Consider the following 27,942-nt stretch of genomic DNA (forward strand, 5'->3'; position numbering starts at 1 on the left):
CAGTGGTTCGCCCATCTCTTATCGACTGCTGACCGCGACGCATCACCGCGGCCGCCGCTGCGAGCTTCACTACCAAGGCCTCATCACCATGAGGCTCCACCGCCGAGGCCTCACCACCGAATAGGCTTCACCGCCACCGAGGCTCACCACTGCCACCGAGGCTCACCACTGCCACCGAGGCTCCATTTGGCCCAGGCAGGCTTCGCCCGCCCGTCTTTTCCGCAGGCACCTGGGAGGCCTGTGGGGGCGAGTCGGGCCTATCGGGCAGCTTCTGGTCTGCGGAGCAGTTGTTCAGCGGGTGAGGGGGGAAGGGGGAGGAGAGGTTGTAGGGTGCATTTTCTGCCTGGCTTCCTTGTGCTTCTGTTGAAGATACTCAAGATGTTTGGGGTCTCCTTGACAATTTGCCATTGCAAGGTGTCAAGGGGGCAAAAGGGATGAAGGTCGCCTACCGGCCTCTCCTGGGTACAGCACCGGTCCCTGACAGGACTATCAGAAAGAACCTGGAAAAGATGGAAGGGGGACTTCAGAAATGAAATTCAGTCCCCAGTTCTGGTGTGCTCAGCTGCTCCGTGTTGTCTGAAGAAAAGGGCAATTAAGGATGGAGAAGTACCAAACTGGCCAGTACCAAATTACAGGCAAGAAGATATGTAGATCGGGGACAGACGGGGAGACGTGTACAGACATGTAGATTGTGTACAGGCGTGTGTATCAGGTGCAGACGGAGACGTGTGAACTGCCCATCAATACTCATCGCAGTTACCAGCACTTGGTCCATAGCTTAGGTTGACCCGTTGAGAATCGAAGTATTAGAAACTACTGATATGTTGTTAGGGCCTTGACATACCTGCAAAGTGGAAAAACATCTTCCTCTGACTCCTTTGTAGGTCGGGTGGGACTGGATTAGAGGGCACAAGATGGAATCAAGGTATTTGGAGATGGGTTCTATGGGGCAGGAACAGGCAGAAACATTGGATCTCCCAGGGCAGCTTGTGGATTTTCACAAGGAGATAGAAATGGCCAATATGGGGCCGGGGAATGATAAGGATGGAGGCTGTGGAGGGGAGATGGCCAGAGTTGATGAGATCGATGATGGTGATGGAGATGGTGGCTTGTTGTTCATCTGTGTGGTTGAGGTCAAGGGTCAGGTTTGAGGAGGTGTCTGAGGACACCCAGTCCTTTCACACCTGCATTCACCACCAGGAAGGCCTCAGGCCCTGTGAATAGAGAAACCAGCGGAATGAGAATGAGAACCGGACAGAGTGATTATTTTGTGGAAGGGCTCGAGCTTGAGCTCAAACAGAAGCTGAACTTGGGACCAAGGCCGTTGGAACCCAATTCTCCAGTCCCGGCGTGGTGGGAGCGCCCTGATGTGCAGCAAAGGTACATGTGACATGTAATGCCTCTCTTAACTCCTTGGAGTGTTTATTTACTGTACTGATAATTTATTGCTTGAGGTTAAGTATTGTTTTGACTGTACCATTGTCATTATTTGAGTAAATACCGTTTTTCCTCCATGTACTTTCTCCAGGCATTGACCCGAATCCTCGGTACATGCTGTCATCTTGTTTCAGTAACTCCAGTCAGTTACAGTATAATATGCTGTCAGTACTATCCCAGCAATTAACATTGGTGCCTCAACTCTACAACTCTTCCGGCTTAGTGGCAGCAGAATAGGCTGGTGTTCCTACCCAAATCTGCAGAGCAGGAGTGCTTGTAGCCTGCAGTCTCAGCCCAGGCTTCTATCCTGAGAATGGTGCTGTTATGTAGCGATCTGGGCAGCAGAGGGTTCTGTTACATCGCTGCAGTGTTTGCTGGTGATATACAGAGTTGGCTAACTCTGTACATCAATATTCACTTGGGGCTGTTTTGGAAGCTGACTCCGACATAGGGGAGGAAGTTTTCAAGAATGTTCAGGACCATGTGATTTCGGCAAGATGCCTATTTTAAGATGCCAGAACCATGCCTTGAATAAACACTTCCCCGCCTACCTGGACTTCACTAAGGATTACAAGATTGACTGCCTCCAGACCCACCCTTCCACTGACACTCCTTGACTGAAACATCACCCGCATGCCCCGGGGATTCACCGCTGGATCGTGCGCCTGTCCGACTGTCACGAGGCAGAGCACAGAAACAGGCCCTTTGGCCCATCATGTAACTGCTAATCTAATTTCCTTGTATTAGGTCTATAACCTGTGCTTTGACAAATGAATTACTTGTCTAGGTATTTCTAAAATGTACGAGAGTCTGCCTCCACCAGATTCCAGCCACCCTCCTGGGAGGAGAAATTCCACCTCTAATCCTCTCCACACCTGTATCTCATCTTAAACCAGTCCTCTTGTCTTTGACACTCCTTCCATTACTATATCCCCTATCTTCCCCTCCTAATGCTATGTACCTCTATCAGGTCACTGCTCGTTTTTCAGTCCTACCCAAAACAAACCCAGACTAACTAGCCTTTCTTTACAAACGAATGCCTTATCGCAGGCAAATCCCAGTGTATCCTCTCTGCACCCTCTCCAAAACAATCACCACCTTCCCAATGTGAGGACCAGAACAATGCATAATACTCGTGCTATGGCCTAACCGATGTATTATTAACTATAAAATGATGCCACAGCCAATGAAGGCAAGCAACCCATCTGGCTTTCTTTTCCTATCAATATGCTGCCACTTTCAGGGATCTATGGACATACCAAAAAGTTCCTCTGTTCACCAGCACTCCCCAGGGCATCTTCCATTTACATTGTATTTCCAACCTGGGAGCTAGAGGTTTGTTTTGTATTGCAATGCAATTTCATTTAATTTTTCATACAAGTTTATCTTCGATCGCAAGGAAACAGAACATAACCTTTTGTTAGATGTGGCCTGCTTGGAAAATAACTTTAAAGAAATATTTATAAAGACATAAAGACAGGAAAAAAAAGTACACGACTACAAAGGGTAGCGGTCAAATGAGTGGACAAATGAGGCAAATAGTGTATAAGGTGTCCATTTTGGAAGAAAAAAATAGAGAATATTACATAAATGGTGAGAAATTGCAAAGTTCCAAACTTGTGTACGATTCAGAAGGGGCTAATATTCAGGGACAGCAAGTAGTTAGGAAAACAAACTGAATATTATTGCTTATTACAAACGGTAGTGAATAAAAAAGTAGGCAGTTTATTGTTCAATTATTAAGGGTGTTGCTGACATCTGGAATACCCTGAATCCTTGTTTAAGAGAGAATATGGCGTTGGAAACAATTCAGAGACGGTTGACTAGACCGATGTCTGAATAGGATTGATTGTCCTCAGAGGAAAGGTCGGACTGGGTGCGACTCCGCTGGAGTTTAGAGGAGAGAGAAGCCGATCATCGGAAACAGAGAAGGTGCTGGGAGATCGTGACTGGGTGAATGCGGGGACCCCGCCACCCCCTATCAGTTTGAAGAAGGGTTTCGGCCCGAAACGTTGCCTATTTCCTTCGCTCCATAGATGCTGCTGCACCCGCTGAGTTTCTCCAGCATTTTGTGTACCTTTGATTTTCCAGCATCTGCAGTTCCTTCTTGAAAACAGTGATGTGAATGTGTCTGGGGCAGAGTGAGATGGAGGAACCCAAGATCAAATGGCCACCAGTGCCCAGCAATTGCCGAGCTCAGTGTATCACGTGTAAATCTGTGCCCATGAAACTATGCTCTCCTGTGTCCAAGAAGCAGCTTGTGTGCAAACCAAATTTGTTAAGAAGAGGAAGTCACTTTAACAGATCTCAAAACTTCCTGATTAGACTGAAAGGAGTTGGTTTATGTTTTGGACAGACAATAACAAAATGCGATAATCAACCGTGGCCTCTGATAATCAATGTTTGAAGTTGAGAATTTAGTTTTTGTTGGAAGTGATTTTACTCCTAGATCCTGGCTCCAGCTGATAAATCCATTAGTGACAGCCCAGCTGAATGAGTTCAGGGTCCAGCCTGTCTTCGAAGATAGGGGTTTCCTCATTTCCATTATATTTGAGTAGTGTTTCTCAAACAGCGGTCCAACTTATCACAAACCCTCGTATCACATAGATATCCGATTCCTGCCTGAACAAGGTGAAGAGGCCGTGGAAACGCTTGCTCTCGCAGTATTCTCACCATTGAGGGTTCGACTATCACAAACAGTACAACTCCAATAATCCAGCACACACAGGACTCTGGTGTTGCTGACCTACAGATCTTATATACGATTGGATATTATTTACATTAACGTCCCAACACATTCTTAGCTCAGTGTAAAAAGAAAGCTGCTGAAGGAAATCAAATGCACACTTTTAACCAGCACTTCTTTACTCGGATTCCAGCATCTGCAGTCTCTTCTGTCTGCATTATGTCATTTTTTGTGATGATACAATATATTATAATACATTTCCCAGTGAATTCAGTAGGTTAAATAAGGGTGCGGGTGGTGGGCCCAGTAAGATGGGAGGGAAGTGAGGCAAAACCCAGTGAGTGAGATGCAGCTACACCATTGGGATTTCTGATTGTTCAGATAGTGACTGTGGTAGTTGTACTGTGTCTGGCTGTGCTTGACGTGCAGACATCCGTGGCACAGTTTGCAGGCTGTACCTGGGTTTCACCATTGCGATGAAGTTACAAAGTTTGCCTCCTGATTGTTGCTTCACTCATTTACCATGGCAGGTTCTCCTCTCAACTCTTTGCCACTGAGCTCCAGGATGGCCAGCCTCCTGCTCCGACACTGTACCAGGCTCCTGGCATCTCAGGCTTGGTCAAAGTCTGCCGGTGTGGCTAGTTTTGGCCAGTGATGGCCAGCGGCTTCACTCTGAAAGCCACCATCAACGATTACACTGTGACCATGCAATCCAGCAGAATCCTCTGCCCAACAACGTAGGAAGACTTGTGTTTGTATAGCGCCTTTTGCAATTTTGAGGCATACTGAAGGCTGTGGCATAGGAAAACATAATGTGTAGCACAGTGCCCTCACTAATCTGATCTTCGCAACAACGTTGGTTGAGGGTTGATATTGGCACAGAACTCAGTGCAAATGTTCCAGTTATCCTGGATCTTTGAGCATTGACAGGAACTCACTGTAACATCTCATTATAAATACATCCCGTCCAACAACTATAGCTTCAGAGATGTAGTGCCAAAGATTTGTACAGCACTGGTGTTTCTGCACAGCACATCCATTTTTGCCAACATTTTTGTCCATCTATGTAAATCTCATTTGCTGCATTAGGAGCATGTAGATCTTGACAGCATTCCTTGAGATCTTATCAATAAGACAGGACCTCCAACAAGTGTAGGATCTGAATTCGAGTTGTCTCTCCACCTAACATCTCAGTACCTTCCACAACTTTAATACCTGCACTGCATTTCTTTCAACATACTTTAACCTTCAAGCCCTTGACCTGTCCAGCTCCGTGACACGGTTGAGGTCGGGAGCCAATATTTTGAGGATCATCGTGTGCTCTGGAGTGGATACTGAGCTTTGCGGCTGGTGACAGGACTTTTCTTCATCCCGCTATGATGCTCAGGTTTATGCCAATCTCTCGTCTTCCATCTGGGTGTATGGCTGCCTGCAGGGCATGATATAGAGTTCTCCAGCTTTAGACTTCTCGCTTTCTCTGTTCCAAGACTTGCCAATTTTGCCAATATCCCTCTGTTCCTCCTTTCATTTGTAGAGTCTGGGACCTGCCAGTACGCCAGACTGTACAGAATTGCACAGACTTGACAGCGTTAGTGATACATCACACAGATGAAGGAGCTCAGCCTTTTTATCTGAAAAGTTGACTGTTTCTCTCTGCACTCATACTGCCTGACTTGCTGAGTGTTTCCAGCATTTTCTGTTTTTATTTCAGATTTCCAGCATTTGCCATTAAAAAAAAAATTCTACCTCATTGGCTGACAAGGGGCCTTCAATTGCTTTAGTGAATAAAAGTGCTTCCAACTCGAAGCATAGGTCGTCTTTAGTTCGGGTTAAATCGACCGGTTTATAATCAGATTAAAAGGAAGCAGTTGTAAACTGATTAAGAAGAACAGAATGTGACAGGAGCCAGGACACTCTTACTCCACAGGAACGTCAGGCCACCAGTCAGACAGTATCAACCCTCTAATGACCCGTGTTATTGCTGAGAGTGCGTTTGTGTTCTTTTTTTTTCAGGCACCCAGCTTTGTTACGTATTCTCAATCAATTCTTCCAAGAAGGGAGTGTAACATGGAATTAGTACGGTTGGGTTCAGATTATAAAATCACACGTACCTATACATACACACACACCAGCAGAATGTCCACACCCGTGTGGACATGCACCTACAGACATGCACACATGCATGCACACATACGCTCGATGGCACATCGTAAAGGTTTCCCTTGGATTACCTGTTTCCGGCTTTACTATCTGTTACCCTCAGGTTCAAAGTTTGACTGATGCACTCCATAGGCATGGCCTCCTGTTTATGTCATCAAGAGGCACCATCAGGATTGTTTGCACTAGTCAGTTTGACTCTGCCCTCCATTGCTGTCTGTGTGGAATTTGTCCGTTCTCCCTGTAACCGCGTCGGTTTCCCGTGGGTGCTCCGGATGTGTGCCCAGCGTGTTGCATCAGCCCTGCCCAAACCCCCCACCTTGACAACCAATTAGTACAATGGTTGCAGGTGTAGGAGAGCACCACCTCCTGCAGCTTCCCCTCCACTCATCTCTGAACACACTCTGGGAATACCTTCATGGGAAGGACTGCAGTGGTTCAAGAAAGCAGCTCGCTGAACCTCCTCAAGGGAATATTCGGGATGGGCAAGAAATGTTGGTCAAGATCCTAAATATAAATAAATAAAAGAAAATTCAGAGGGCTCTTGACCTGCCTATTACTAGATTTTCTATCCATGAAATATAACAATATGTATAATGCATAGTACTGTGTAATGCAAGAGTTCTCCTGTGTAACACGTGCAATGAGAAATTGCTTTGTCCATTATCGATTTGACATTGGTACAAATGTTAACAGTGTGATTGTTATTGATTGTGCAGAGACCTGATGGTCCACATCTCGTGTAAATCTGCTTTAGAAATGTGTTTGGTTCTTGTCAATGGGAAAACCTTCATCTTTTGTGCAACCTGTCTGTTTCTCCCTTATCCTTCTTCTCAAGCTGTATCTCATTTCTGACCAATGCAATCCCATCCTCCCAGCACCCCCATTCTAGTTGTTTCAGTCCTTGGTTCCTAAAACATCAACCTTGTCTCAGACATTGCTCCTCTTTCAAAATTTCTGCTCATCTATTTCCATTCCTTCTGCATGCTCTTCACTTGTTCTGTTTTTGAGAGCATTGCCAACTCTGCAACTCTTCTTTGAAACCCTCTTCACCTCAAAGACTCTTCTTAAAACCTATCTTGCCATAGTGTCCAGTTTTCCTTTTGCGAAGTTGCCTGGCCCATTCTTTTTCCTTCTTCCATGGTGACTTTGCTTAGATTCCAGATGTGTGATGGACTTTATTATTGAGGAGCAGAGGAATCGATAAAAGCTTTGAGGTTAAGGTGACTCTATCCCCACCAGACACTCCTCATAAAGGAAGCATTGTAAGAGAGGAAATTATTGCAATATTAGAAAGAACTGTCGGACATGAAAATGTGGTGACGTTTCTCCACGGTGTTGGGTTACAAATGTTGATGGTTAATGTTCGCTACTTGTTCCCATTGTGCATGTAGTGGCTGCTTTGTCCCAATCTCCTTTAATTCATTTCCTTTCAAATACCAACTGGATATACAGTAGCCTTTGATTTTGTCTTGTGTTTAAATTCTAACAGCTCAGTGTTTCAAAACATTGTAAACAGAATGGGTTTTCCACAACTCACTGGAATCTTGACCACAGAGTTCAAATTGATTTTTAGAATTTCCCAAGCTCAGAGTCCCTGTTGTTGAGTCTTTCCCCGTGACTAATGTGTATCATCTTAGCAAATCACTCCTAAATCTTCCGGTCTCCACGTTTCAGAGAGAAGGTCAAGTCTCTGAGGATCCGAAGGAGTTTCACAGGAACGTTGAGAGACCTGTTATTGAATCATAGCCATATGGCAGAGAAACAGGCCGTTCGTCCCACCGTGTCATTGCCAGCCATCAGGTATGAAGTTTATAAATAGTTGTACTGAGAGACTATAGAAGATATGGTTCATTATCTTTAGAACTAAGGAAATTATTCCTGCAGGGACCTGGGTTAAAGTTCAAGTTCGCATTTAGTTGTCACTTGCACCAATTAAGGTGCAGTGAAATTCGAGTTACCATGCAGCCATACAATCAAAAAGAACACAATACACAATAGAATTTAACATAAACATCCACCACAGTAGAATCGACATTCTTCACTGTGATGGAAGGCAGTAACATTCAGTCAATCTTCCTCCTTTGTTCACCCGTGTTCGAGGCCATGAAGCCTCCGTAGTCGCCGCTATGGACAGCCCGATGTACAAGCCCTCCCGTCGGAATGATCGAAACTCAGACGTAGGTACGGATCGGAACTCGCACTCCGCGGCTTGGAGTTCCCGAATTGGCCGCTTTCTTACCGGAGACCGCAGCTTCACGATGTTATAGGCCGGCACTTCTTCTGACGATCCCCGGCAAGGGATCCCAGGCTCCACGCCACGCCTACTGCTGAAGCTCTCGGCCGGTCTCTGAGAAAGGCCGCACCAATCCTAACCAATGTTAGGCCGCGAGGGGGGCGAAGATGCGACAAAGAGAAAAGTTGCATCTCCGTAAAGGTAAGTGACTGAAAACGTTTCCCCCTATTCCCCCCCACCAACCCCACACTAAAACATACATTTAGACAAACTAAACAACGACTAAAAGTCGAAAGGACGAACACGCTGCTGGCGAGGTTGCCGTTTTGCGGCGCCACACGATGACGTGTATGATCCTGACCCCTCTTGAAGACTTTGTACCCTGTGTTCGTGGGGTACCCTCAGGTACAACATTGTTATCCCCCACTGGATAACCAGTGATATATCAATTTATAACTACTTCTAAACCTACGACCCGCATGTCTAAAATCATTGCAATCATATTTTAGTTTAGAAATACAGCCCTTCGGCCCACTGAGTCCATGCTGACCATCGATCACCCGTTAACCAGTTCTATGTTACCCCACTTTTGCATCCTGCATATTAGGGACAATTTAAAGAGGCCAATTAACCTACAAGCCTGCACGTCCTTAGAATGTGGGAGGAAACCGGAGCACCCAGAAAAAACCCACATGGTCACAGGGAGAATGTACAAACTCCTTACAGACATCACCGAACCCAGGCCTCTGGCACTGTAAGGCAGCAACTCTACCGCTGCACCACTATGCAATTATAAATATAAACGGTTCAATTTATAGTTGAGTAAAGGTCTGTTAATTAAACAGTCATAGAATCATATGGCATGGAAACCAGTCGACCAAGATGCTCCGTTTGCCCACGTTTGGCCCATATCCCTCTAAAGCTTTCCTATCCCTGTACCTGTCCCAGTGTCTGTTAAATGTTGTTATTGTACCTGCCTCGACCACCTCCTCTGGCAGCTCATTCCATATAACCACCAGTGAAAAGATTACCCCTCAGGTTCCTATTAAATCTTGCCCTTACCCCCGTAAACCTATGTCGTCTGGTTCTTGATTATCCTACCCTGGGTAAAGAAAAACTCTTTGCATTCACCCTATCTATTCCCCTAATGATTTTATACATCTGCATCAAATCACCCCTCAGCCTCCTGCGTTCCAAGGAATAAAGTGTTACCCTGCTCAATGTCTTCCTATAGACCATGCCCTCGAGTTCTGACAACATCCTTATTAATCTTCTCTGCAGCTTTTCTAGCTTCATTACATTTTTCTTACAGCACGGTGACCAAAACTGAATACTGTGCTCCAGGTGCTGCATCAGTAATGTCTTACACTACTATAACATAACATCTATACTGCCAATGATAAGCTAGGCTATATTTTCCAAGTTTATTAATTTCCCTTTTCATGAGTTGCAATGGAATGTGAAGATATTCCAGTGTTACAGCAAGAATTGAATGCTTGTGACACATCTTCTACAGCAGCTCCATGCTGCAACCTCGGATGAATTCCATCCAGATCAAAGGACCACTGCTGACAATTATGCCCTGATTTACAAAAGCAACGAGCATTTCCGAGGAGCTTTCTAGCCACGGACTAGCGTCACCCAATTTACACTAATCCTAAACTAATACCATTTCATTCCCTCCACATTCCAGCAATTCCTCCCAGATTCCAATCATCTGCCCACTAAGGGCAATTTACAGCAGTCAATTAACCCACTGGCCCACACTTCTGTGGGAAGTGGGACAAAACCAGGAGCACCCAGAGGAAACCCACACGGTCACAGAGAGAAGTGGAGGCCAGGGTCAGAGCCAGATGGTTGGAAGTGTGAGGGGCAGCTCCACCAACTACCAATTTTGTGAAAGCACAACTGCATAAATGGAAAAAGCCGGTGAAATGTCATTGAATACTTCGGTGCAGCTTATTTCTACTAGTGAAGAGTGGCTTTATATTCAATTTAGGTTGAAATTGTTTCATAGAATGAAGAAATATGTCCCAAAGAACTAAATTACATGATAATGATTAATGGATCGAGGAAGTACGAAATGCTAACTTTATGATCTACATGTTCCAGAAGAGTTGGCTCTGGCAGAGACCCACCAATTGCGAAGCCTCCTACCCCAGGGGGACAGGATCAGGTTGTTCAGGTGACCAAAGTCCTCAGGCACCAAGAACTGTTGTTAAACACACTGGAAGAGATTTCCTTTTGCACCTCTCTGCCCTCTTGATGAATTGCCTCTCACCTCGCTCTAACATAGATACAGCCCCCCAGCATAATCTGATCTTGTTTTGGGTTTACAGTATTGGCAACTTTCCTTTTTAGTAAAGGATCGATTAACACCCATCCCTGAAGATCAAGAAGCTATAAATCGAAGCTCCAGGAATGAACATGGTAAATTCCAGCTCTCCTCTTGGCAGCATTCTGTTCTGCATTGGTTTATTTTCCATTGCCCTATCCATCACCTGCGAGGATATTGCTCCTGCATGACATGATTCCTTCCCTTTCATCCGTCTGTCTTGGTAGAGCAGTCAGTTAGTGGCAGCATGTGTTAACCAGCTGCAGATCAAACCCTCCAGCTCAGCAGCAGACCCCCCTGTGGAATCCTGGCTAGTCCACTGATGGAAAATGCTTATAGAAGCAGGAATGTTCCTGGTTGTGCTCAGTCCACCTCTTGGGTCATTACATGGTGCGGCTTATAAATGCAAACTTGTTTAATATCGCAGCCGGCATTGAGAAGCTGTCAATACTGTTGAACCAAGATTCCTGGGAGTTAAGGATACAGCCTTTTCTCAATTTATGAACATGAGACATTCCTGGAAAACATCTGATTAGTGAAGTTTCACAAGTTGAAAAGACTGTTATGGGAGCTTTAGTGACACTATTCCTGTGGGTGGAGAATGAGTGCTATTTATTGTAATGGAAAGTAGCTTTGTTAATCCCCCAAACTAAATAGTGTTATTAAGAAAATTCATTGATAATTGGTATTGGTTTGTTATTGTCGTGTGTAACAAGATGCATTTGTGTATTAACCAATCAAATCATACCATGCATGCGTACACTGAAGCCATACATAAATATACAGGGAGTGCAAAGAGAAAAATACCAGAATGCAATGTTGCAACGACAGAGAAAGTGCAGATTAAAAATTGGGACTATAGCCTTTGCTTGTGAGAGGCACGTTCAGTAGCCTGATAACAGTAGGAAGGACCTGTTCCTGAATCTGGTGGTACATGCTATCAAGCTTTTGTATCTGCTCCCTGATGGGAGAGATTGCAAGAACGGAAAGACCAGGGTGTAAATATTCCTTGATTATCTTTTAAAAAAAGATACAAAGTACTGGAGTAACTCAGCAGGTCAGGCAGCATCTGTGGAGAACATGGATAGGTGATGTTTCAGGTCGGGTTCCTTCAGGATCTGCTGAGTTACACTAGCACTTTGTGTCCATTTTTGTGAACGAGCGTCTGCATTTCCGTGTGTCTACTTCCTGGATTATCTTGGTTGCTTTCCCGAGGCTGTGGGAGGAAACCGGAGCACCCGGAGAAAGCTGTGAAATAGCAGTGTTGACTATTGTGCCACTGTGCAACATACTTCGGAAAATCTGAGATTGTATCAACCAGGTACAATGGTTTTGATAAATAAATATTATGTATCCTGGGGTGAGGCAGGTTCTTCCCTTCAATCTCTCTCTTCCTAACCATTCCTCTGCTCTCTTTATTGCAGCTTTTCCTTTCTGCCCCCCATTCCTTTTTACTTTCTGAAAGCGGTTTAATATTTTAAGATATTTGCGGCTGGATAAAACCAGGGGTCAGTTATGGAATGCAGCAAAAAGCTTCTATTTTCAGCATTGCCGACATTTGAGTTAAATAAACAGAAGTAAAACTGATCTTGTACCACAAACATCACATTCACCTCCACAAATATCCTCCCCATATTGTCCTGGGGTTTTCAGCTCTTTACTCATGAGATCACTGGCTGGAGACAGAACATGGGTATCCTACAGTATCTTATTCTGGACATATGATTCAAGACAGCCTTACTGGGAGTTCCCCAATCATGCACCCTAACCTTCTGAGTTTCCATTTTCATCAGAACTTCCATCCAAATGAAACCGCTGGCTACAGATACAGGTTCACAGTGTCGGAAATTTACCATTCCCTTCTTTAACCTAAAGCGTCATATAGAAGTGAGCATGTGGTGATAGATGCCATCATGAAGAAGACACACCAATGGCTCTACTTTGTTAGAAGTTTAAAGATTTTCAGCCAGTCACCAAATATTCTTAACAAACTTTCACAGATCCACTGCGGAAAATATCCCGACCGCTTGCATTGTGAACAGGTATGCAATTCTAATACACAGTAACGCAAGAGGCCACAGAGAGTGTGGACTCAGCCCTGTCCATCACTGGCACAGCCTTTCTCACCATTGGAAGCATCTATATGAGGTGCGTTTCCTCAAGAAAGCACATGTATTATCAAGGAACTTCACCATCCAGGAAAAGCCCTCTTCTGCTGGCACCACTGGACGGTGAGAAGCCTGAAGTCCCACACCACCACGTTCAGAATCAGCTACTTTCCTATAAACATCAGATTCTTGAATTACACTAATCCTACCTTGACAATGGAACACTATGGCCCACCTCATGCACTACTATGCAATAGTCTTTGTTTAAATTGTGTTTTTGCACTAATTACTTTTTTCTTTTAGCAGTATATATATTTTTGCCATCTGGTAGAAAATTATAATTTTGTTTGTGTGAGTAGATGGAGTCTATATGCCTGTAATACTGCAGCAAGCAAGATTTTCATCATATCTGTACCTCACCATACTTGTGCGCATACTAATAAACTCTACTTGACTTGGTGAGTTGAGAATTCTGACCAAAAGGTTTTCCATCGTCTGCAGTGTTTTGATTTCCATCTATTAGGGGGAACGTTGACTGTGTCAGCATGGCCTGGAAAGTGGGAGACGAAGGATGAAGTGATATGAGGGACAGCAGTGGCAGTAACAAGGAGAGGTGTTCCACACCTGTCTCCACCCACCGCAAACCCCAGACCACTAATGCAGCTATAGGTGGGTGTGGGTGGAGGGAGTGATGGTCATTGCTACGATGATAATGAGTCTCCTTCGCAACTCGCCCAGCCTGAGTGGGGTGGTGCACCCACTCTGCCTTTAGCTAGTTGGCACCATTCACATAAGTTGAGTTTATTGTCATATACAAACCTTGTGTGCAGCAGCATCATAGGCACAGTCTTCGATAAAACATACAAAGACACAAGTTATACAAGACAGTGAAAAGAAAATGACACTGCAAAAAACAAAAGATTAGTTCCAAACGCTGTTAGGAAACAAGTCTCCTTGATGCATGCAGCTTGGATGCTGTTCTTGGGTGAGGCAAGTTGCCCTCATGGTGGATTTGATCGCTTTCCCCTGCGGGGGGAAGTTCTGCTCGACCGTGATGGATTTCGAGTGGGTTCAGCCTGGCATGTTCTGGCTGCAGCCTCTCTGTGTTTCTATCGTTTAGGAATGGTTCTGTTCATCTTAGCTGCTCTGTACGATTGAACCACATTTCTGGACTACACTTGCTTCTTACAGTTCTGTTGGATTAAGCTTTGTGCGTACTCTGGCCTTTTCTACTGCTAGTCCGCAAGCTAGGGCTGCTCTGCTTCTGGGGTGTGTGCATGGCTCATCGTTCCTGTGCCCCAGGGACCCTACGGGCAGGGTCATCTTTTCTATCGTTACCACGCCGACACCTGCTGGACCTTCTGTCCCATTCTGAAGCACTTCGAACTTCTAACTGTCTGGTTCTCCACCACTGAACCTCTGCAAGTTTCTTTCCAAGTTCTGGGGGGCAGCAGGTGGTGGTCCTATGTTAGAGACTTCCACAGTCTGTTGAACTCGATAGGTCAAGAACATCTTTGTATATTTTGAAGTCTCCATTTCATTGGTACTCCTTCACAAGTGGGAGCTACCCATTCATCGTGCTGTGCCAGACCCTAGGGACAACCCACACCGATATTCTACCGCCACTTTGCCCACGGATAACAAAACCACCACCACTCCATTATGAAAGAGCCACCCTCCTGCCTTCCATCCCCATTCACCGCACGTGCAGTGAAGGCTGCCAATGGACCTATTTCGGTATCTTCGGAGCCAACCGACAACCCCACCCACCAATCCTTCCTTGCAGTCGTAGCTCTATTCGAAACATAACACCATTTCTCCTGCTAACATTCTTCTCACAGTGCCATAAATCACGTGGCTTAAAGATTCTGGCAAATGACAAGGGTTGATAGCATGGCAGTCAGCTCCTATTCCATACTAGAGCACCCTGGTGATATTGATCCCCATGGGGATACACTCCGTTTAAAGATGCATGCATCATGCCAAGTTTGACTCCTGGTTCCCCCTGATCCCCCCTGCCCTCATGTTCAATCACTGTCCCTCCCCCTGCCATGACAGTTGGCACAAGCCCAGATATGTTCACCCTGCCTTACAGGTCTCCAGGTAGATTCAGTGATCAATAATCTGAACCTGTCTGTGTTGTGGGATTTTGTGTGTGTTCTCCCTGCAAGAACTGTGTGATGGCAGGGGATCCCTCTCCACCCCACCCACCGATTTCTCTAAGTCTCCTCCACCACCATCCCTAAAGTTCATGCTGGTCGAATAGGTTCAAACTTGGTATCTGTCGAGAGACTGCCCTGGTATGTAGGTGACTGCTGGAATCTGGGGAAATTGATGGGAATATGGTGAGAATTAAATGGGGTTAGTATAAATGGATGGTTGGTAGTCAGCAAAGGTAATGAGTTGAAGGCCCTGTATCTCTCAATGAATCCACTTGTATCCATTCTACTAATCTTGGGCTCGCGCAAGTTCACCACCGCCACCTTTGCTTGAGCTATCCAAGTGACCATAACTCCCACCTCACACTGCCCCCTGCTGGCGAGGGAGTAGAAAACCGAAACCCAAGCTGTGATGTTGAGGAACATGACCCATCACCATTTTCTCTCCACCTTTTTTGAATTTATGTGGTGGGTTTACCCCTGGTGATGGAAGGCTCTACTGTTCTGTGTGGACTACTTAGTGCATCGTACACACACGACCTTGGTTAACCCAGCCTCCTACTGGCTCACAAGCAGCCCGTACACCAGCGGTTGCCACATCCCGGACAAACCCCTGCCCCCTTGGCTTGCTTCGGAACTGTACAGTTGTTTCAGAGTCAACAGCAAGAAAACAGGTGGTTCTGTAGTTGTTGTGTCCCCCAACCGGCCGCGTATGGGTCATCAGCACTTTCGTCTCCCTGACATCACAGGCGGTATCGACTGTGTGCGGTGCACAGTGTTTCACAGTCGGATACAGTGTTGTTCAAAGTCTTATATGGGTCTGTGGCACGAGTTACAGATGGCCACACGTCAGTAATGGCGTACGAACCAAGACATGTCTCTTGTGGGCTGATCCTGTGCTGGGAGGCTGGTCGCCGTTGCCAGTACTTACTTTTCACATCTGCAACAACACAAATTGCCCTATTGTGTGACCCGTGGCAATCGTGCCTTAGTTTTTGCTCATCTTTCCTTTTTTTTTGAGTACTTTTGTTTGATTTTTTTGTTCGTTAGTGCTCTGACCTCGTGCGTCTAAGGTGGGCACTCAGAGTCAGTCGGTCGTTTGGTCGGGCAACCCCTTTTCCCCACGATCCACCGAGTGACGCACGGATGTGGGATGTTTTACACCAACACCCAGACAGTTCATCACTTCATATATACGGTCAATCTCACCCTCCCTGGACCTCACTTCCCACGTGCCACCCCGCCGCGCTTCCGGCCGACTACAGACTTCTGACTCTCGACTCCATGTTTCAGTGTCTGGATCATATGCCTCTGAGGTAGTGGGTGAGTGGTGCCCCATGCTGTTGTTGCGTTTGTACAAATTTGTGTCGTCCATGGGGGGTATACCTCACTCGTGTCTCTTTTTTGATCCTCCATATCGCTCCGGTGGACGGAAATGCCGCACACACCTAAGATCCACACTATGGTCCACTATGTAAACATGGATCGGACCCGGCACTCCGTGCAAAGCTTGTGTGTCATGAAGAAGCACGGACAAGGTCCATTTCGCTGACGATTATTTTATTCGGCGTCCCCCCCTCTGTCTTCCTCCCATATCTCACCCGCCTAGTTCCCGCACTCTACCGTGTTGTCTTTACCATCCCCCCGTGGTGGCGAACACTGCTTCATCGCGGCTGTAGACTATTATTCGGTCATACAAACCCCTACACCCTGGAGAATTCCTCATATCAGAATGGTCAGAATGGGCTGTAGTGTGCAGCACCCTCGGAGCATCCTTTATTGGGGGCCCCCTCTTTTCCCCGTGAGCCCCCGCAAACTCCCCACCTCCACCCCCCATATACCTTCCTATCTACTTCGTGGTCATAGGTCTTTGACGCGGGCACCTTTTTTGTTGCGTTATCTGTGCTGGTGAGAGGGCGGTGCCGTGGCCTGGCCCCGACGCAGGGGGTTCCCCGGGCCGAAGGGACGCCGCAGTCCTAGCCCTCCCCCTCTGCGGCCGTCCTCCTGAGCCCCCATCGTGCCGCCATGGCAGGGTCCCCCGCCGCCATGTCACCTCTAACCCCCCTCTCGTGCCTTATGTCGAGTGCTGACTGGTGTTCTGGCCCAGCAACCCCACCCTACCCGGGGGTGAGGCGGTATACCGCTTCCCCCAAAGCTGCCGACTACGTCCTTCGCATCTTCCCCCTCCTCCGGCACGGTGCATTTTGTTTTCCGTGCGGCTGAAAAACAGCTCCGCGCGTAGTTCTTTCCGCCCCCTTACAAATTCTTTATTGCCGGTCCACCCCTTCGTCCCGCGTGTTGCCACACACTGCCCCCCAGCGCTGGTCCGTTCGTTCCCTTGCTTCCCGTCCCCTCTTCCCGCCCCGCGCCCTTTCTCTCCCGTCTCCCATCCGCGCCGGAGGGCTTGGCACCCACACCTTCACTATCACACCAAACACAACCTGTCTGCCGCTCCTCTTCCTGCCATCGCGGCACCTTACCATAACCTCGCCTCTACACAACCACCCCCCTTCTTTGGGATGGTTGGCCCAAGAGTTCCCCTTCCATCTCTCCCTCGGACCCCCCTCCCTCCATTATTCCCTTCCACCCTGTTTACCTATACTGGACCCACTACCTTCAGGCCCACCCTCGTCTTCCTTACCTTTCTCACAGCCCTTTGTCCCCCATATCTTGAAGATTGTTAGGGGACACGCCGCGTAGGCTATACTGATCGTTTTTTCTTTTTTCTGACTGCATCTCCCCTCCTCGATTCCTATCACCTCCTCCAGATCCCACCACTCACCCTTGCACAAGGAACCATTTACAGTTGCCCAGACAACTGCTATATCTTTGGGATGTGGGAGGAAACCAGAGCACCCAGAGCAAACTCACAGGGAGAACGTGCAAACTCCATACAGACAGCACTGGAGGTCAGGATTGAACCCAGGTCTCTGGCCACCTGCACCGCAGTGTTGCTCTATTAATAAGCATGTCTTAATATGTGAAACTAGATATCAACTTTTGTTCATTTGAGGCGAATATAACAGGTACTTGCCCTCAGCAGCAGCCCTTCCCTGGCCCAAGAAACTCTGTCACTCTGTACAATCTGCCACTGGAAGTCGGTGAGGTCACTGATGGTTCGCCATGTCATGGAACATCCACAGATTGAGAGGGAGTTCAACACCCCAGTCACAACCAACCATGCTGGTGTGGACTTGAGCTATTGTTCTTTCGTCATTAGTAGATCACCTGTTCCATGCGGGAAGTCTCATCTCCTACCCAGGGAGAGGCTCCATGCTCGGCCCTGTCAGCACGTCCTGAGGGCACATTTTGAAATGCTCTGGTTCGGCAGAGAAGAGATGAGATGTCTGTTCAGTTGGGTCTGTAAAAAATATCTCTGGGCCCATCCCTTTTTTGCTTTCTGTTGCCTTTTTATCTCTCCCCCTCCCTTTCCCTCCTCTTTTCCTCCCTCTCCCCTCCCACCCACTTTTCTCCCTCTCTCTCTCTCCCCCCCTCTCCCTCCCTCCCTCCCTCCCTCCCTCCCCCTCCCTCCCTCCCTCCTCCCTCCCTTCCCTCACTCCTTCCTTTTTCCTCTCTTCCCCAGAGGAAGTGATAAAGAGGTATCATAACATTTGAGACATTTGGACAGGTACATAGATAGAAAAGGCAATGGATCAAACGTGGGAAATGCTACCAGCTTAGATGGGCATCTTGGTCGACAAGCTCGGGTTGGGCTGAAGAGACTGTTTCGGTGCTGTTTTACTAAAGCTCTCCCTTTCTCTTTCACATGCATGCACAAAGGCACATTAACTAATTTTCTGGGTGTGGGACTATCTACTCATTATAAAGGTCAAAGTTCCATCAAATACCCAGAACACGTCACAGAGTTAATTCATTTGTCAGGCTGCAGGTTGTTGTTAAAGAAAATTGAAAGCAAAGCACAAGCAAATACATTGGGGATTTATTGAAGGCAAATTCCACTCGTGGTGCTGCCTTTCCGAGGCCGGTGGAATCTGTACTGTGTCTGTATGTGGATTGTTTCCGCAATCGTAGAGGAGACCAGGGTGGAGATTGTGGAGATCGCACTGTTCTATGCCTTCACCTGTTTTAATTCTCTTTTGTTCCCTTCTGGCCGAAGTTATTGAACGAAGGAGGCACTGCCAAACACGATGGCCATACTGAGAGTGGTAAGGAATTGCATTATTATTTTATTGATCAATGCTCACCGTTGATCTGACTACACGAAATTAAGCAAGGGCGGCATTGGGACATCATTGTTTCCAATTGTTTAAGGGCAGCGTTTATTTCCCTGGAAATTAGGGACTTTTTTCCCCTCATGTTTAACAAACTGCTTGCCAGTGGGAAAGGTACCTTCTTATTTCTTGCAAACTGTACTATATTAAATATTGAGTCAGGGAGTTACAGAATAAAATCAGGCCCTACTGAGTTCATTCCAGCCATCAATCACTCATCTTCATTAATCCTACATTAATCCCACTACTACTCACATTCACATCATGTCCCACAGCTTCTGCTCCTTACATTAAGGCCTCGCAGAACAGGGCACAGAACATGCCTGTTATCAATCTTCCCCAGAGGTACTGGGGTGGATACCAGACTATCGCTACACTATGTCCTACCATCATTCTGTTCCCCCTTTCCTTGTTCCCCAATCCACCATCTTCTTCTTCCTCCAGTTATGTTCCCCATCTCTTTCAATCCCCTGTCCCTGATCTGTGTCCTTGTCCCCGTCTTTTCTCCTGCAATCCCTATCCTCCCTTTTCCAGTCCCTATCTTCTCCTTCAATCCCTCTTCCACCCTACCCTCCGTGCTCCTGTACTCCCACCCTTCGCCAATCCTGTGTCCCCTCTACCCCAATCCTCTGACCCAACCCCCAATCCTCTGACCTCTCTCCTTCTCTGACCTCCACTTCCTATCCTCTTTCCCTCTTTTATGTGCTCTCTACCTCCAGCCTCTGACATCTTCCCATTCAAACTCTGACCCCTTCCTCCTGTCCTGTCTCGCCCTTGCTCCAATCCTCACTGTGATGACCATCAAGCATCCATCTGGACTGACTCCACTGACCAGTGCAGACTCCTAAGCTTTGCTTTTGAGCAAACTTTTATCCAGATGTGTCAACTGGAGAAGTGGCAAAAGCTGGGACACATGGAAGTTGCTTGGAGGGAGATTGATGGTGCAGCTAGTTTCCCAGCTCACTGCGACTCGAGCTGCAGCCATAGATTCTGTCCTGTTTAATGTCCGTGTTCTAGAGCATGAATTACAAAACGTGAACTGCAGGTCCAACAGGTATCAGAAGGCACACAGCTGGTAGTCCTTGTGAAGGAGGTTTGTTACTGTTATACAATAGGCAATAGACAATAGACAATGGACAATAGGTGCAGGAGTACGCTATTAGGCCCTTTGAGCCAGCACCTCCATTCAATGTGATCATGGCTGATCATCTCCAATCAGTACCCCGTTCCTGCCTTCTCCCCATATCCCCTGACTCCGCTATTTTTAAGAGCCCTATCTAGATCTCTCTTGAAAGCATCCAGGAAACCTGCTTGAGGCAGAGAATTCCACACACTCACCATTCTCTGTGAGAAAAAGTGTTCCCTCGTCTCCGTTCTAAATGGCTTACTCCTTATTCTTAAACTGTGGCCCCTGGTTCTGGGTGGCCCCTGGTTCTGGGCGTTGAGTAAGTAAGTAAGTAAGTACGTTTATTGGCCAAGTATTCACATACAAGGAATTTGCCTTGGTGCTCCGCCCACAAGTAACAACATGACACAGTGACAGTTACGAATGACTCAGAAAACACTAAACATTCATAAATAATAAAACATTCATGATAAAACACCATTGATCAAGCATGTGAACTAACAAAATACCAGATCAAAGGGAGGCTACAGATTTTTGGCTGTTGAGTAAAGCAACTACTCGTTGAGTAGATCAACAAACAGGATCGTCGCATAGGTCCCCTGGCGGTCTAGGTGCTGTAGGATGAAGTGCAGGCCCAGGTTGACTGCATCATCCACAGATCTATTGGCCCGATATGCAAACTGCAGAGGGTCCAGCAGGGAGTTTGTGATATTTTTCAGCTTGGCCAGCACACGCCTTTCAAGTGTCTTCATGACTACAGAGGTCAGCGCGACAGGCCTGTAGTCATTAAGACAAGTAATCCTTGCCTTTTTGGGTAGAGGGACAATATTGGTGGCTTTGAGGCAGGCAGAGACAGTACATGCTGAGGCCGCACCTGGAATACTGTGAGCAGTTTTGGTCCCCTTTCATACAAAAAGGAGCTAGTATCTTTGGAGGCAGTCCAGAGGAGATTTACCAGGCTAATTCCTGGGATGAGAGGGTCGTCCTATCAAGAGAAGCTAAACAGTTTGTATCTGACTGCCTTGTACTTTAAAACTATGAGGGGTAACCTTGTTCAAATATATACGGTCCTAAGGGGGCTTGACAAAGTAGCTGCTGAGAAGTTTTCACTAAAGGGAGATTCATGAACAAAGGGACATGGCTACAGGTCATGAGTCAGAATTTCAAACTAACGTACAAGAGACCTCTTCTCCAGGAGGGTGTTGGAACTCTGGAATTCCCCATCCCAGAGGGTGGTTGAGGCCATATCATTAGATACAATGGAGGTGGTGTTAGACACATATTGGGAACATTGAGGAACTGAGTGTTTTAGAGAACTGGCACCGAAGAGTTGAGGCCAGCATGGATCAGTTGTGATCATGTTGAACGGTGGACATGCTTGAGGGACCATGTGGCCTTCTACTGCTCTGGTTTTCTTGTGTTGTTACTGGGAAACCCCTCAGCCTCCACTCTACCGAACAGCGTCTGTGCAATCCCCATCTGGAGACATAAACAAGACATCCACCACTTGCTGTAGGTACACAAAAAAGCTGGAGAAACTCAGCGGATGCAGCAGCATCTATGGAGCGAAGGAAATAGGCAACGTTTCGGGACGAAACGTTGCCTATTTCCTTCGCCCCATAGATGCTGCTGTACCCGTTGAGTTTCTCCAGCTTTTTTGTGTACCTTCGATTTCCCATCATCTGCAGTTCATTCTTAAACACCGCTTGCTGCAGTTGTGGGAGAGCACACACCGGTTTTTCCCCCCACTTGAGTCACCGAGGCTGAGCTAACCTTCTCACATCGTCACTGATTGTTGATATTTTTGCAGCTTTAGATTGTCTGTGTTTTCTTTGCCTTGAACTCATCCCCGGGTTCAATCATCTTCATCATCTCCCTTTCACGGGATAAAAACCCAGTGATGATGCCTGTCAACACCGCTGCCGGTCTCTGTCACTGTTCCAGCAGATTCAGGGATAAGTCGTGTGTTGGGTTAGAGGAGGTTGGTGGGTGGTGGCAGAGGGTGTGTGCAAGGGAGGGGAGGAGGTATCGTTCGGAGACAGTAGCACCACTGGCTAATTCTGCCTGAAAAAGGGTCCCTTGCCCAAAGCATCTGTCCATTCCCTCCATTGATGCTGTCTGACCCGCTGAGTCCTTCCCGCACTTTGTTTTTAGCTTAAGATGCCGGCATCTGCAGTCTCTTTTCTCCCTGTTGGTCGATAAATCTAACAGGTTTACCTGTAAGTGAGACTGTGCATAATTCCGGATTCTGTTGGCAGGGTGACCATGTGTGGGTTCACACCAGCATCGGTGGAGAGTTCAGCGTGCCCATGGGGGCAGAGGTGAAGCGGCTCGATCGTGGAAAGACCCTGTTGCTGGACGATGAAGGCAAGGTCAGTGGCCAGCCACCCCTGACCGGATTCTAGCTTCCTCTTCACCGTTAAACCCTCCTTTCCTGGTACCTAAACCAAAGGCAGAGGCCTGCCATCTCAAGGGATTCTCGAGGCATCCGCCTTCTTCATTCAAGATTGCTTTAACCATATAACCATATAACAATTACAGCACGGAAACAGGCCATCTCGACCCTTCTAGTCCGTGCCGAACACATAATCTCCCCTAGTCCCATATACTTGCGCTCAGACCATAACCTTACATCAGTGATTACCCCAACCCTCGCCCCACAGCTAGCTGTACCGCTAGCAGCCCCACTTCAGTTCACCAATCTTCTGCTTAAATGCCCTCCTCCAAAGTCTTCCAGCTGCTCAACCACAAGGTCTCCATTCAGTGGTCCAAAATATCATTTATCGCTTTGCCTCCGCAGATGCTGCCTGACCTATTGAGTTCCTGCTTCAGTTTTCGCCTCAGATTCTCAACCAACCTTCCTCCTGATTCTTCTCTGGTGCAGAGAGCTCTCACCACAAGATTTCCTTCCCCTTACCCCGTGATCAGACCCTCCTCCAGGCAACCCTAATCTCCTGTCCAACAATCTCGGTGTCCTCGGGGACGGGGGGGTGGGGGGGGGGGGGGGGGGGAAGCCCTGTACAAGCTTTCGGCCTTGTGTGTAGGTCCACATGTGGCAGGAGCTGCCGCGTAAAGGGAAGGCCCCCACCCCTCAAGCTTGGTGGCCTCAGTGTACGGAGAATGCAACGGGGCTTGATTGTGCCGGGAATGCCATTGACGGGCATGTTCCTCTGGTCCTAGGAGCTGTGGATCGACGGGGCCGACACGCATCGGGTGAAGCACATGCACCCCACCTCAGTGAGGGAGATAGACGACATGATTTGCATCGAGGACCTGAATGAAGCCGGGATGCTGCGGAACCTCCACATCCGATATCGGAAGGACGTTATTTACGTAAGGCATCTGTCAGAAGAGTTAACACAGTCACAGCTAGTGCAGAAGGCAGCAGGAGGCTATTTGACCCTAAGTGTCCATGCTGGTGAGATGAGCCCCAGCCTAACCCCATCTCCGCAGCCCTGCACCTAATTGTGAGGGGACTTGAGCCCCCACCATCCTCTCAGTTCCCCACCCCATCTGGGTGCCCAATAGTTTACTTAGGGTCACAGTTTAAGAATAAGGAGTAAGCCATTTAGAACAGAGACGAGGAAACACTTTTTTCACAGAGAGGGGTGGGTCTGTGGAATTCTCCGCCTCAGGGGGCAGTGGAGGCAGATTCTCTGGATGCTTTCAAGCGCGAGCTAGATAGGGCTCTTAAAATATAATAGAGTCAGTGGATATGGGGAGAAGGCAGGAACGGGGTACTGATTGGGGATGATCAGCCATGATCAAATTGAATGGCAGTGCTGGCTCGAAGAGCCAAATGGCCTACTCCTGCATCTATTGTCTATTGTCTATTATCGCCCCTCCAATCCTCCTACAAGTTACTTTAAATCTATAGCTGTGGGCTTGAACTCCTTGGCAAAGGGAGCTAGCCCTTCCTGCTTACTCTCTGCCTGGGCCCACTTTGTCTTACACACAAACAAGCATAGACACACGCAACACACACACACACACACACACACACACACACACACACACACACACACACACACACACACACACACACACACACACACACCCACACACACCCAGCATAGACACACGCAACACACACACACACACACACACACATGCAACACACACACTCACAAGCAAAACAAACATATACACTCACACACGCAACACAAACATATACACTCACTCACACACACACACACACACACACACACACACACACACACGCACACACACATGCAACACACACACACACACACACACACACACACATACACGCAACACAACACAAACATATACACTCACACACACACACACACACACACACACACACACAAATCTTTATCTTGTAACTATGTCCCATGTTCAGCCTGCTATAATGTTCTCTGCCTTGGCTAATGAAGGCAAGCATCCTGTCTGCTTTTTATCATTAACAAAAAGGTGCAGATGGTGGAATCTGGTACGGAAGGAATATGGGGAGTGAAATCTGGAACCAAAGGGAAGGATGGAGGGTAGAAGGGAAAGGAGGGGGGGGGGGAGGAAAATAGGGAACCAGATAAAGTGAGAGGTGAGAGTTAAAAAGATAGAGGAGGTGGAGGAGGGGATAGGAACTGGGTGACAAGTACAGGGAGGAGTGAAAAGAAAAGTGTGTGCCTGGGGTGCAGGGGTGAGGTGGAGAACTGGGTGGCAGAGGTTTACCTGAAACTGGAGTATTCAATGTTCATAACGTTGGGTTGTAAGCTACCCAAATGGAATATGAGGTGCTGCTTCTCCAGTTTTTGTGTAACATCACTCTGGCAATGGAGGAGGCCCAGGACAGAAAGCTCTGAATGGGAATGGGAAAGGAATTGAAATGGATAGCAACTAGGAGATCCATGAGGCTCTGTGGCAGAGAACAGCCTTCTATTTTCTCTTGGGAATGACTTTACATTATGTTCACAATTAATTTTAAAGTAACACCTCAGTTTCTCTTAATTTTGAGACAATCTTCCAATCTCTGGTTATATTTAGTTATATTTAGTGGTCTAAATGTAGGTGGAGGGGAGTACAGTGCAGTATCAGTGCTTCACAGAGAAGTTCTGGGCAGTGAGGATAAGGACTCATTTAATCTAGGGTTAGTATAAATTCACACAGGCTAGACGCTTGGCCCAAGATGGTCCCCCCTACCCCTTGCTGTGTCGGTGGTGGTGACAGAAGCTGTGCTGTTGACAGAGAGGCCGGGCCAGAATGACTGAAGGTTTCAAAGCTCCCATTACTCTGCTTCACACAGACCTACACCGGCTCCATCTTGGTGGCTCTGAACCCTTACCAACAGCTTCCCATTTACACCTCGGAGCAGATCAGCCAGTACACCAACAGGAGGATTCAAGAGTTGCCGCCTCACATCTTTGCCATCGCCGATAGCTGCTACTTCAGTCTGAGGAAGAGCTGCAGGGACCAGTGCTGCATCATCAGGTGAGAGCTGTGGGCCAGCGAGGGGCAAACACCCACCCGCCAACCCAAGTCCGCCCACCCGGCCTGTGCCCAACATGATGGCAAATGGGTCCGCACAGACTGGGTGGGCTGAAGGGCCTGTGTATGTGCTGTGGCTCTCTCTGACTCCACGAGTCTCCAGAACAGTAGCCAGGAATTGGTGTGGGGTTTGACAATTGCTCACTCACAATTCAGCTCAGCAAGCCATCTACCTATTCATGCACGCTCCTTATTCGAGCGGCTCAGTGCCTCAGCGTTTCAGAAACCCAGGCTCAACACTGACCTCTTGCGCTGTCTGTTTGGAGTTTGCATGTTCCTCCTGTGGCCGCACGTGTTTCCCCTGCATGCTCCCGTTTCCTCCCACTTCTCAAAGATGTGCAGATAATTGGTTTAATTGGCCACTGTAAATTGTCTCTAGTGTGTGGGTGAGTAGTAAAGTCTGGGGGAGTGATGAGAATGTGGGGAGAATAGAAGGGACTGATGAAAATAGGTGGTTGTTGGATGGCCTGGATATGGTGTGTTTCTGTGGTCTAACACTATGATTTCACAAGTACGTTTCCACTCATGCCGTGGGATCACTTCGCTAGGGGTGCTAGCCTGTGTGAATGAGTGCTGCTGAACTCCTGCTGATAACCTGATTCAATTCATTGAAGGTGATAAAAGGGACCTATTGGAAGAGAGGTGCTCCCCTCTCTCTCTCTCCCCCCCCCATACAGTAAGACCATAGGATCACAGAGTCATCCAGCACAGATGCAGGCCTTCCAGGCCATGCAGTTTGTAGCCTTCTATGCCTTGGTGATTCAGGTGTTCATCCAGATATTTCTTCTGATCCACTCTTACCCCATATGCAGGCCATCTGCCCTGTGGTTTCAGATACCTCTACTATGGAGTGAATTCTCCACCTTTCCACTCAGTCCATGTTACTTTATCAGGTCCACCCTCAGGTTGCTAACACCACTGTTACCTCCGAAAGATATAGAGAGATGCAGAAAAGACACAGACCCTTCTGCCCACCTAGTCCGTGCCGACCATTAACCATTTACATAATCCTACGCTGATGCCAGTTTATTTTCCCCAGTGTCCAACCACTTCCTGGCCAGATTCTGCCACTCAGCTGCACACTTGTGACAAATTACAGCAGCTAATTAACTTACTGACATGTCGGATGCAACAGGAGCACCTGGGGGAATCCCACACGGTCACAGGGAGAACATGCAAACTCCACACACACGGCACCTGATGAGGTCAGGATCAACCCCTGATCTCTGGCACTATGAGACAGCGGTTCTACCTGCTGAGCCACTGTGCTGGATTGGCAGAGAGCAGCTGAAGAGAAACTACCACTGGTGTTCATGGTGCAGGACACGCCTGACTCAGAGCGTTTTTGCTACATTGGGTGGTGCTGTGGACAAAGGAATGAAGTAGGTGTCGGAAGGAGAGAACCTTGGCTGTAAACGAGGTGTTCTTAATTTCAGCGGAGAGTCGGGAGCAGGGAAGACAGAGAACACTAAACTGATCCTGAAGTTTCTGGCTGCAGTCAGCGGACAGCACCAGTGGATTGAACAGCAGATCCTGGAAGCAAACCCAATCCTGGAAGGTAAGCCTTGTGTGGAAAAGCCCATGGCCAGACTAAGAGGTGTCTGCGGGCAGTTCAGGTCACCACATTGTTGGAAGAACCTGATTACACTGGAGAAGGTGCAGAGCAGTTTCACCTTGGGATGGAGTGTTTCGGTCCGAAGGAGAGACTAGAGAGACTGGGTTTGTTTCTGTTTTGCCAGTCTGGAAGGAAATAGGTTCTTCAGCCCAAAGTGTCCATGCCGGCCATCGTGCCATTGTTGTACAACACTGACAACACTTCCAGGCAATTAAACGCACACAAAGATCTCTGTTTCTAAACTGCTTTATTGACAAACACAATGAGTACTTTCATTAAGCAGGGTTTTCCCTAACTCCCCACCTCAGACGCGGGGAATCACCTTCTTCCTTGTGAGGGTTGCTCT

General features: G+C 47.5%; 1 protein-coding gene across 1 annotated transcript in view; it reads left to right on the forward strand.

Annotated features, from left to right (window-relative positions):
• The first annotated feature begins 4,777 nt into the window (after positions 1-4,777).
• Positions 4,778-27,942, forward strand: part of LOC129703149 (unconventional myosin-VIIa-like) — a 111,452-nt gene continuing 88,287 nt past the window's right edge. Inside the window, exons 1-8 of the mRNA XM_055645316.1 lie at positions 4,778-4,860; positions 6,137-6,153; positions 18,109-18,219; positions 19,626-19,695; positions 22,653-22,848; positions 23,657-23,809; positions 25,740-25,924; positions 27,418-27,539. Coding sequence (XP_055501291.1) covers positions 4,778-4,860; positions 6,137-6,153; positions 18,109-18,219; positions 19,626-19,695; positions 22,653-22,848; positions 23,657-23,809; positions 25,740-25,924; positions 27,418-27,539 — 937 coding nt within the window. The remainder of the gene's footprint in view (positions 4,861-6,136; positions 6,154-18,108; positions 18,220-19,625; positions 19,696-22,652; positions 22,849-23,656; positions 23,810-25,739; positions 25,925-27,417; positions 27,540-27,942) is intronic.

This window comes from Leucoraja erinacea, chromosome 14 (assembly GCF_028641065.1).
Source record: "Leucoraja erinacea ecotype New England chromosome 14, Leri_hhj_1, whole genome shotgun sequence".
NCBI classification, from domain to species: Eukaryota; Metazoa; Chordata; class Chondrichthyes; order Rajiformes; family Rajidae; genus Leucoraja; species Leucoraja erinaceus.